General features: G+C 37.8%; 1 protein-coding gene and 1 long non-coding RNA gene across 8 annotated transcripts in view; one reads left to right on the top strand and one right to left on the bottom strand.

Annotated features, from left to right (window-relative positions):
* rbfox1 (RNA binding fox-1 homolog 1) overlaps positions 1 to 12,396 on the bottom strand; it is a 1,745,467-nt gene that overhangs the window by 766,374 nt on the left and 966,697 nt on the right. For 2 of the 7 annotated variants that reach the window (XM_072559572.1, XM_072559573.1), the window contains one exon: positions 7,440 to 7,883. The exons of the other annotated variants lie outside the window; for them this stretch is intronic. In XM_072559572.1, coding sequence (XP_072415673.1) covers positions 7,440 to 7,457 — 18 coding nt within the window. In that variant the 5' untranslated portion in view covers positions 7,458 to 7,883. The remainder of the gene's footprint in view (positions 1 to 7,439; positions 7,884 to 12,396) is intronic. 7 annotated transcript variants of the gene reach the window in all.
* Positions 3,503 to 6,681, top strand: LOC140464765 (uncharacterized). The gene is made up of 3 exons (XR_011954978.1): positions 3,503 to 3,653; positions 5,906 to 6,073; positions 6,324 to 6,681. It is a non-coding gene; the product is annotated as an uncharacterized lncRNA (long non-coding RNA).

Genomic DNA, 12,396 nt, shown 5'->3' with positions numbered 1-12,396 from the left:
TAAGTGCTCAAGTTTCTAATGTCACTGCAGTTGTTTCTGCAGAATATTTTTATCTAAGGCTGAAGTGCAGGAAATACACTGTGCAAACTGAATGAAAGGAAGACTGTTAATATTGGAAATTTAAATAAGAATGTAAAAATTGTGAACAATGCACATCAGGTCAGACAGCCTTTGCAAATTTCGGTCTGATCCCTCATTAGAACATAAACTTCTTTTTGAACTGCGATACATTTTCATGAATTTTAATCTTACTGCAAAATGTCCATGTCTAATTTCAATACATCTTCACAATTAATAATTTTATCTAATTATTGTAAATTCAAAGGCAAATATTGCACCAGGGGATCCTGTAATGGGAGCGACTCTAGATTTTTCTGAATTTTTTATTTGTGGTCCACATTGAGAAACATTGAGGACTTGGGTGTGAAATTAAGTAAAGGGGATCCAAAGGTTTCATGATTTCAATATTTATAGTTTGAATAATTCAGTTCATCAGTAAAGTTTAGCATTTGTCTGCTTCCCAGTTCATGTCAAAAAAGACTCACTTGATCTACTAGTTTCCAGCTTTGGAAAGTATTACTTTGATTTTATTTTCAGAAGTGATGCAAGTGCCAGGATTTTCCATTTTTATTTCAGATTTTCAACACTTCACATTTCTCCACAACTGGGACTGCCAAAAACATGTGCAAATAGGAAACATGCAGACAGCTACATTTTGTGTGGGTAGTCGCAGTAGGCACTCCTCATTGCAGAGAGAAAGAAACAAGTACAAACAGGATGCCCAATCCATTTTAACCTGTGCCCATATTAGATTTATTTAATCGGCACAAGAGAAACAGCTGGGAGGTATTTAGCTCAAATTGTAATCAGTATGATTTTATCGTAATATTGGACTGGATCATCACAATAGTTCACTTCTGTGTGATCTCCAGCTTTTTTTTTAACCAATCTACTATTTGGCTTATGAATTAACACACATACCTTATGGCGTAGAATTTTGATGGCATTGTTCCTTTTTATTAGAGTTTTTGTTTTCACTGGCCTTTACATGGAATTTGGTGAATGACATATGTATATCATTCTGTTTGGGTAATTCACTGTCTACTTTCTTGATAAAAGCTCTTGCATGTATGGAAATAGAGGAACTAATACCTGTTGGAGGCTGGGTCGCCATGCAGCTTTTGGCTAGTTACAGTCAAGAAATATGGTCTGCATGCAGGATCAAAACATGCTTCTGCAACTAACGGCAATATATCATTGCTATACTTCAGCAATACACAAAAGTGAGTTCCACGAAACAGTGACTGCAGTCAGTATTTTCAAAACTTGGCAGTCAGTGGATCTTAAAGAAATCAGTGGAGGCTGCCTCTGGAAAGGTAAGTTCAGTTTTTTTAATCTGTTATACAGAGGGAGGGCAGAAAGGAGGAAGACAGGAAGGAATAAAGAAATAAATAGACAAAGAAAACAAATTCACTTGCATTGATCCAACATTTATTGATCATTAGGATGCTCTGAACAGCTTCTCAACCTACGAATTATGTCTTTCTGAAATAAGGTGACTGCATTGTAGCAGCCAATTTTGAACTGCATGTTTTCAGAAACAGCAAATGAATAAATATGCATTTAATCTGGTATTGGCAATGTTAGTTGAGGGCAGTCAACTTGGGTGTTAGCACACTCTTCACTCTTTTAATATAACACCTGTACAGCAAATCTTCAGAATGCACTGTAGTTCGGGGGGCACTAAATTGTTGCATTCCGCTGTTGCTTAATAGCTAAAAGAACGTAAATTATTTTCATGCACAGCCCTAAACCTCTTCCCTCCATTTGTTTAAGTAGATAATGCCACATCTCATATTTTAGTTCTCCTGAGCTACTTGACAGAGATTCTGTAACTGCCTTATTCCTGATTTTTACTCTCTGCTGTCTTGCAGGAGAAGATGGAACAGTTTGCATCTGGAGGGGCATTTCCAACTCCCAAATCTTATGACAATCTCTGTCGTGATCAATAACCTTTAAAAAGTATTCAATCTTCCATGAAAGAATGACGCAACCAGATTTTTATGTTTTTAAAAACTTTTATTATCACAACTGACTAAAACAAACTCTTTTGAGTGAACACTATTTTCTTTAGGCAACCTATACTTTTACCTGAAGAAAAGAATGGTTCCCTGTTATACTTAGTACCTGACACTCTCCATGGAATTACAATACGATCAGCAAGTAGTCCATAATTGGTCTCAGCTTTCAGTGGGTTTTCCATCTTCATTTCACTGGCATTTTCTTCAGTTATCACAGATTTACTTAAGTCCACCCCATCAATAAAGACTGTCCTTAATATTCCTTTCACCCTTGGCCATGCCAGGTAATATCTTCCAGAATCCTAGGAAGGACAGCAGTGTGCATTTCTTTGACTAGACACTGTCTGCCTCTTTTATTTTTAGTCTGTTTGTGGGATGCATGTGCCACTGGCAAAACCTGGATATGGTTGTGATAAGCTCACAATCCAAGGACCTCCTTCCTTCAGCTGACTGTACACAACCTGTTGGCTGTCTGTGACTCACTGATTTGGAGAGAAGTCTGTGACTTGATCTGAAAAACTCTATCCATTGCAAAACCAGAGATTCCTCTCATTGCCTTCATGCATAATTAACATACACATCCTTCCCTGTAAATCAATCTTAGCTTTCTTTTGATCTCTAACAATCAAACCATTCAAGTTTTACTACCTTCTTTCATTTATCCCAGCAGAATCACAAACTATAATATTCTTGTAATCTTATAACTCCTCACCATTTGAGGAAAGGACTATTGTGATCATAAGGAAACATTCTGATCTTATTATGAAGGATGATGATGTTAGCTGCTGCAACTTTGGTGAACATTTGGAAAAACCCCCGTGAGCCAAAATGACACACCATTTAAAACATTCCCAATTATATGTTTTAGTGTCAATGAATCTCATTACTCTCTTGCCATTCATAAGTGCAGTGTCATTTTTTTTCTGTCAAGTCACTGAAGGCTATGTGACTGTGTTGATGACAGTTTTGCAAGTTTCATCTTTCTTTTGCCGAAAATAACATTTTCTCTCCTAAACATATTTCACAATAATCATTCAGAAAGAAAAATCATCAAGCTAGAGTTTGAATGCTGATGATTTTAATTTTATCTGTTTTCATGTAACAGTCAGAAGCCATAAAGTTGATATAGGAAAAGCCTGTCTAGTCCTCTAGATCTGAAAGAAAGCAATCATCTGTGGTGAATAATGTAAAGTTAAGACAATCCCTTACTTAGATCTATACTGCAATAATAAATGTTCTGAATAAGTAGCAAATAGTCGGAATTAGTTTTTTTGGTCAAGCAGTTACAACTTAAGACTCAAATCAGTGACAGAGGCAGATGTACCTCAGATTCAGCAGTAAATGTTTTACTGTGCAATTATTAAAATATGTCCTCGGCATTTTTTTTTGCTTGCTTGTCATAAATGTTTGTCCATGCTCGTTTGTCCAAACAGGTGAAGAAGTCGCTAAGATTACAGAACATTTGCTGTTTGAAGGAACACAACAGGATGGATGTCGAATGTTGGAGTACAAAATTGCAGGAGGATTATCTCCACATTCTGGTCTGAGCTGGTAGATCTCAGAAGACATGAGGTGAGCAAGTACTTTCCCATTTGATTGAATAATGCTACACAGCTATTCATCCGCAACACAGACCTTTTTTTTTCAGTGCGTGCCCACGATAGCACCAGACCAGGATCATTATGTTTGGTGTAGTGTAAGAAAATGCAAAGTATAGTGTATAATCAAAAAATGTTGAGTCTTAGAATTTCTGGGAATGAGTGACAGCACATCTCCCACCAGATATTTCTTCTTTTAAACATCAATAAATCAAAGTTTACTTAATAAAAGCTCCTAAATGCTTACATGCTGAGACAAAGCTCTCAGTGAAAAATGATATCGAAGAAAGGCCATAGTCATGCACTATAACCTTTGACTGAAGGATAAATATCACTTGACAGTATAATCACATTATTTATTTCCAGCAGTCAAGCAAAAATATCGTAATGCAGCTGTACCCGTTAAAGTGTTTAACAAGTTTACCAATAAATGTAAGCTTGGATCAAGATTTGTATATTGTGCTTAAAAATAAATGGCTAGATGACAATTTTCAAAGTTCAATCCATTTAATCACTCATCCTGTAAACTGAGTTTAAATTAAAATGGTCTATTATCAGAAAAATGCATTGGCAATGTACAAAACACAACAGCTAAATGCTAACCTAACAATATTTAGTCTGCTGAGAAATGAGAACACAAATGGTTCTGTAAGATTTTCCATTTGCTTCAGCATGTCATACATTGCAGCATTGCATCCAGCTTTCTGCTTTGCTCAAGATTTCCATATAATAGGAGCAAATGGAATACTGGTCCATTGAATTTCACACACGGGTCAGAATTCTACTTGAATAAAGGTACACATTTCTCTGGAGTCAACGGTACAGGATTACTTTAACACACCTCGGCTCACGACACACTCTGTGATCCTTGACATGCTCCAGCCTTCTTTAGCAAAGCATGGAATGTACAGCTAAGTATTCTGAAGACAAGAAATAATTCCCAGAAAATGTGTGTGTCAACAAATACCTTATCTCACAATAAACCAGGACCTTTATGTCAGAAGGAAAGAGGCACACAAATATATAGTCACCTGAAAGAGAGTTTGAATGTTATGCTTCCAAGAGAATGATGGATTGCTTAAAGCCAATGGGTGTACCTGGGATTTTAACTAGTATTTATTTTAATAAGAGAGCAGTTTTCTAATGATTCTGCACTCATGATGTTCTTTTAAGTAGGATTTTTCTATGTTAGAGTGGCTGTGAACACTTGGGTCAGAAACCTTTTTTGCTTCATTTTAATATTCTTTGTCTTGCTGAAAATAATGCTGATTAAATAAATGTATTTGGCAATAAAATGTTATTAGTTCTTATGGAATAATATCCACTCAGGTGAGACCATATTTAATAATTAAATACCCTCAATCTCCCCATTTTACATGCTTTAGCCTCTCAAAAGCATTCTGCATTGTTGATTTTCACTGTTTTTTTTCTGAAAAATACTGAGCGTAAAGAATGTTCACCATATCATACATTAGCTATTTATAAAGTCTCCATTCTTGTTTACTCGAGTATACTTCACACGGTTTAAAATGTGATGCTATAAATATTGTTCTCATGTACTTGGCCAGTTGGCCAGTGTGTAATTCAGAAGAATACCAACAGCACAAGTTCATCTGCCATTCCAGCTGGGGTAGACTTAGGCCCTGCCTTTGAGTGTGCAATGCAATGGTAAACTAGCCCCGATAAAAACTGCCATGAAAATGGCTCAGGATTAAATATTAGCGGACAATGAGCCAAGCACCTGCCTTTGGGCACAGCACTCATGATGGTGATATTTTTAATGTCCACAAAACAATTACAAATGCCACAAATACCAAATGAGACTGGGTTGTAGAAAGTATAATCAGATGAATCAAAAATACTGCTAATTGCGGTTAAATTGACCAATTCTCATTGACAAATTATTCTTTACCTAATTTTATTTAATCAAATATGAATGTTAAATGCAAGAATGGGAAAAGATTTTGAGATCAGTTGTTCTGAAAACTAATAGAAAAAAAAAGTTCCTGTGCTTTGTACATGATAAACTAACCATGATAATTACATTTTAAATGTAAAATGATTACATTTAGATAAGCGCTTTCCTACATTTTTATTTTGTCCATAACAGTAAAACATCTGTGTACTATGCCCAGTAATATCAAAATAAGAATGTTTCTGAATCATAGCTAGCAGAATTACCAGGTTCAGTGTGAATTATTTACCATCATATGCCTTTCTCACTAGGCTGTAGGAGATTTAAAGTTAACATTACTGAAGGCTGTTGGTTGACCATGAATACCGGCATAATACAAGGCTTTGAATTACATAAAGAGTATCTGAAAATAGTATTTAAAAAAATCCTTGGGAACCAGCAGTGCATGAGAATGTGGTTCAGATGGGAAGAGACTAACAGTAAGTCTATTTTACATGTTTTGAACACTGCAGAATTTTTGATCAGATCTTAGAATAATAAATTATTAGACCTTTTATTTCCTTTTAGGCTGAACAGATAGAAAATGTACCACTAGGTTTAAATTGAGCTCTATATTTGGCAATGCATAATGTTTCTAATGGTCTTTTGCTAAACAAGTTTAACTAAATCTGCAGAATTCATATTAAAGTTACTAATCTGTTTAATTTCTTCTAATAAATTCAAAACTAGGCAATTGCAACACAGACTGGAAACCGGCCCTACACAGATCTGTAAAAATGGAGACTACAAGTGTGCGATAGGGCTGCAGGCTGATTGTAAATAAACCAATGAGAGTTCTTCAGTGTGAATGGTGACAAAGAAAATACAGAGTATTCAATCTTATTCCTAAACTTCTCAGGACTGTTCAAACAAACAATGCTTCAAGCAAAGCTGCAACAAAAACTCGAGCAGGTGGAACAAGCAGACAGGAACATTTTATGTAAGTCTGTAAATGCTCTCATTCGAACTCATTCTGTGCCACAGAATTTCTGCCGCACGTGCTCTAGACAACCATAGGTATCAGTGCCTGCTAAACACTAATTGGCATTGCAGCAGTATCTTTTACAACTAATAGCTAATTATTAGGTGGCATACTCTCAGTCCACCTGCTGTGTGCCAAGAGCAGCTAGGTTTACGGCTGCACAGTTGTATGTGTTCTAATATGTTTATACAGCAAGATATCTAATAGGATATGAAATTAGAGTAGTATTAGACAAAACAGCATGACTTCTAATTGACATGCAACCATGTATTAAAATCTATGAGGTGCTTACATTCCCCACATTGACTTTGATTTTACACAATTCAGTCCTATGCCATTTAATTTAAGTCATTTTCCACATGGCTTTGCATCATCTATATTTTCAGTAGCAAAGGTCATTGAGATTGTTAAAGAATTCTAGTTAACAACACAGGTCAAAGAACAAAAGCTAATCTGCTTCAACCTCCACCCAGTGCAGGGCAGCAGGTGTCATTTAGCCGAGTAGAAACAGGAAAAGCACCCGTCTGGATTCTAAACTGCTGCAGTAATAACACGGAACACGTTACAGTGGCCAGTCAGTAGCCCGTTAACTCACTATACACTTATAACTTTTTAATGAGGGTTGGGTTTTGATTTGACTGGTTACAGAACTTACTACGCACAAATTGTAAATTTATTTTAAAAATCACAACGTACTTTAGCAAACATATGCTGTGTGAATTTAGTTTGGTAATATTTCTTTCCTAAACATATTTACATTAACGTGGCTAAAGCACATAATATACATTCCCATCAGAAAGGTAATGGAAAGAGATACTACCTACCCACAAATACATCATCATTTTGAGTAGGGAATTAAGGCTCCAGCTGTGCAGTAAAGACTCCTCTCCTGGTTAAGAATTGCTGCTACAAACTGAGCAGAGAGAATACAGTTCTTCTGTTTTCTGTCAGTCTGTACAGTCCTTTTTTTTTCCTGCAAGCTTCTTCTTATTTCTTGGATAGACGCACACTAGCTCTCCTCCGTTTGAAGAAACTTGCTTCAGGCTGTTTTCTCTTTCTCTTTTCCCACTCGTACTCAATTTCTCTCTTGCTATCTTTTTTCTCCTCCTGAATGCCAAGCTTATTTGGGTACAATCCTTGGCGTGTCTCTTTAATGAGGAAGTCTGTGTACTGAAGCAGCCCACTATCCTGGTGCAGGCAGAAGTGAACAGGGTGACACCACTCTCAGAGTGTCAGCCTAATTGCAGCTCTGGGATTAGAAGCCCCCTCTGCAGGGAAAAAAAAGAAGGGTGCTCAGGACTCAGACAGGGATAGAGGCACACAGGTCAGTTCAAGTGGTGGAGTGGCTCTCTGGCATTCAAACTATTACCATGTTTGCAACAGACACTGTCACCTGCTGACAAGACCCACAACACTCAAACTCAACAGAAGGAAGCCACTGCACCAAAGTATAGAGCATGTACTGCACACAGCTTTCCCTTTATCTCTCTGACTGTACACCAGATAAAGCCAGAAAGCAGTCGGGTCAAGGTCTTCCCCAATCTTATTACACCAACACCAAAGCATTCAAGGTACTTTTCTACAGCCATCTACTGACATGACTGTGCTACTGCTGCTGATGCTGATGCTGCTGTTGCCTGTGAGTTGACAAGGAAACATACATTCACTTATGCATATTCAGACTGGTCATACGAGGTAACATTTTCCTGAATAATTAAAATGTATTTTTCTAAATTGAAGTATCAGTCACGGCACCAGGACAGGTGGCAAGTGGATGGGCACTTGCTGGTAAAGGCCTTTATCAATACTCATCAAAAGTGGTAATGATAAAACTGGGATTGAGAGGATACATTAAGATGCATACTGACGCTTAAAAGCTACCCACCTCCCAATAAAAGGGCTACTGTGCTCGGTGGGGAAAGACCGTGTAATGTCTGCCTGCTTAAACACAGGGGTCCAACGCAATAAGGGGGCTTTGCTGACCCCCCTGCTAAATATGTGGATAGTAATCATACAGACTTGTATATATGAATGATTACTCTGTCTCTGTGTGCCAAGAAATGGAATGTTTACGTATGTACGGCATGACCAATTGTACAGATCAAAATATTTTATGAATAAAGTATATTTTTGAAATTAAAAAAGGGCTAGTGTGTGACTTACAACCAGTTACAAAACACAATTCATTTTTGGTGACAGGTTACTGGTAATGAGAGGTAAGTTTGTTACATAAACAGGATGAAAAATATTTTGAGTTTAGTGTTTTAAAGGTAATAACCTCCAAAAGCTATCAGCTTACAATAATACCATCTACTGAAGCCCTATAGTATTAAAGTAAAAATGCAGCTCATTGTTATAATCATAAGCTGTAATCAGTTTTTGCTGAAACTGCAAATAGACAACTGAAGCATCATAACTTAAAAACTGTTCTGACATGGAGACAGGCTACACGTCTGGCATATTACCATTTGCAAACCGTAATAGTTTTGCTTTCTTCCTCTGGTAATCAAAATGGATGATACACTATGAGAAAGTGAGATACATTGAATTACATTTTACATTGTCACCAATCTGGATCTTCCAATTGTTCCAGTGAATGTGCTTCGCTTTCACGAATTGCATTTTGTTTCCATTAGTGCAATGATTTTTAAACAGACCAGTCGCTCAGCTTCACTCAGCAGGTCGTGTTTTCACCTCTCAGTGGGATGTTTGGGTGTTCAAGTCTCAGTCAAGGACTCAAGAAAATAAGTTAAACTGTCAATTAGCAGGAAGTGCCATCATTCGGGAAAGGTGCTAACCGAGACCTCATTTGCCTGCCTGGAGAGACATAAAAGATCCTAGAACATTGTGCAAAGTCTAAGACATTCTCCTTATATTTCAGTCAAGATCTCTGCCACAGACAACATTAAAAAATCAGATTAATTCATTGTGGCTCTTGTGACACATGCACTCATTTTCACATGAGCATAAATAAAAGTTGTGTCATTGACTGGCTGTGAAATGCCCTGGAACATCTTACAGATGTAATAAGGCATTTTGTAAATCAATTCTTTTTTTTTCATTGCAAGGTTTCTGTGACATTGCTCTTGTAGAGTTCAGGGCATGTAGAACTACTGGATGAAGGTGGAGGATAAGAAGATCAGCAGCACCACCAGCAGTGATATACACAATTTTGACAAGGGTAGAAAATTCAGGATAAATTGGAATATAAAAAGTGTAGCACAATTAAGTGAAATAGGAATGGAGTGAGGTTGCTTGTCCACCAGGTGAGAGTTAGGAACAGCAAGGTTTGGTGTTCTAGAAGGAAAAAGTGTGTGAGCATTCATGAACAAATAGGACTGCAATGAGGAGTAATTTCCTCACTTGAAGGGTTGGAAACTTTGAAATTCTCTAGCACTGAGGTTTGTGGATGCTCCATGATGAGATAGTTTGAAGGCTGAGTTAGTTTCTTTCAGAGTGTCAAGGGAATTGGGGAGGAAAAGGAGATTTTTGAGAAGATTTGTAGCTTAGATTGATGTTTTGGATGTAGGTTTGCTCGCTGAGCTTGAAGGTTCATTTCCAGATAATTTGTCACCCTACTGGGTAACATCTTCAGTGGCCCTCAGGTGAAGCACTGCTAAAAATTCCTGCTTTCTATTTATTGGGTTTCTTTGGGTTGGTGATGTCATTTCCTGTGATGATGTTATTTCCTGTGGTGACATCATTGCCTGTTCTTTTTCTCAGGGGGTGGTAGATGGGGTCTAACTCGATGTGTTTGCTGATAGAGTTCCAGTTGGAATGCCATGCTTCTAGGCATTCTCATGCTTGTCTTTGTTTGGCTTGTCCTAGGATGGATGTGTTGTCCCTAGGACAAGCCAAACAAAAAGATATGCACGAGAATTCCTAGAAGCATGGCATTCCAACTGGAACTCTATCAGCAAACACATCGAGTTAGACCCCATCTACCACCCCCTGAGAAAAAGAACAGAAAAAGTGACTTCACCATAGGACATAACATCACCACAGGAAATGACATCACCAATCCAAAGAAACCTAAACATATAAAGAGAAAGCAGGAATTTTCAGCAGTGCTTCGCCTGAGGCCCACTGAAGATGTTACCTAGTAGGGTGATGAAACATCTGGAAATGAACCTTCAAGCTCAATGAGCAAACCTACATCTAAAAGGAAAAGGAGAGTTGAGGCCAAAAGCAACCATTGGATGATTGTGTTCATCATGTTGCCTGATCTTCTCCTCCTATTTCTTTGTTCTTAATTTATTTTGCTCTTTAGAATTGCTTTATAACATTTGATTCATGGGCACAGCAGATAGGGAGCCCTTAGTATCCCACCATATGTATATTTTAGTGGAAAAGTACTTGTTCAGATTTTCTACAGCAAGTTGCACAACTTTGGAATTCTCTGCCTCAGAAATGGATGGATGTGGGGTCATTGAATATTTTCAGGTTGAAGTTGGTGGATTTATTTTCAGCTGAAGGTAGGTAGATTTTTGTTAGCCAGGAGAATCAAAGAGTGGATGAGAATGTGGGATTTGAAACGCACACAGATCAACTGTGATCTTATTGAATTTTGAGCAGGCTCAAGGGGCTGAATAGCTTATGACTGCATCTAATTCTAATGTTTGCATGGAGGCCTACAAATCTTATGGTGCAGTGGGTAACCTTCCTCCCTCTGACTGAAGTTGTTGGTTCAAGTTCAAATCGAGACCTTGTTGAGCAAGGAAAGTGTATTCATAACATAGTGGAACAGATTGTTAATTTATTAATTCTTCCAAAATGTGCCAATGATAAAGGCGAGAGAGATTCCTGGTCATGTGATGAAAAGAAATTGAAATTTCTAACGACCTAACCATAGCTCCAGATCACAATATACATATAAAAAGGTGCAGATTGTCACAGCAATTCAGACTGGAGGTGCCAACTGGCTCAGTCAGCTGAATGGCCAGTATGGATCAGAATGGTACCAAGACAATGTAGGTCAATCACTGCTCCAGCTATGGTGGATTTGGGGGCTGCCTCTCTAGCCTACCCCTTGCGGAGATTGTGACATTATGTGTCAGAGCTGCCTTCAGACAGACTACTGAAAAAGAATACGCTGTCCACTGGATGTTACCCAAACGCTATTGCAGTAGCTGAACAATTGGCATCTGCTGTTAGTTGGAATTGCCCTTTTCCATTTAATCTAAATGCTAGCTTGCATTGGAAATTGCCAGGAGAGTGAGATAGAAATGGTGTAGTGGCCTCTACAGGGCATCTGAGATCTGCAGGAACTAGGCAAGAAACTTTGTAATTCATTCAGCCAGACCAAGATCTGTGAAATTAAGAACACAAGGTCTTAGGCAGAACATGTGAAGTTTGAATGTCTGACTTCAAGTTCAAATAAAATAGACAGAAAGAAAATACACTGTGAGAGAGTAAGTATGGATAAAGAGAACAAGAAACATAGAGAAAATGTAAAGATGTGCAGGAAAGAAATGCCATTTCATCGATACGAATGGGAAGCCAGTCAGTGAAATGTCACTTTTTGCAGAGCGAATAGCAGAGCAGCACATTTGGGAAAGCAATTTGTTTTGACGACCACACAACAGCACATCTGCTTTTACCTGGAATTGCTATGACACTTGTGCATAAATAATGGACAACAATATTAGCCCCACCATTGGCCATTTTTAATAGAGAGTTAATAAGATTTAGTCAGAAGGTTAAAGCAGCCATTCAATCTCAAGAATTCTGTCAATTTTCAGAAACCATTCAAACCTCTTGCTGGCAGTTCACTGCTCCACA

The sequence above is a fragment of the Chiloscyllium punctatum genome, chromosome 40 (genome assembly GCF_047496795.1).
Source record: "Chiloscyllium punctatum isolate Juve2018m chromosome 40, sChiPun1.3, whole genome shotgun sequence".
Classification (NCBI taxonomy): Eukaryota; Metazoa; Chordata; class Chondrichthyes; order Orectolobiformes; family Hemiscylliidae; genus Chiloscyllium; species Chiloscyllium punctatum.
The sequence above is the reverse complement of the archived record's forward strand: the minus strand, read 5'-3'. Positions and strand labels throughout refer to the sequence as shown.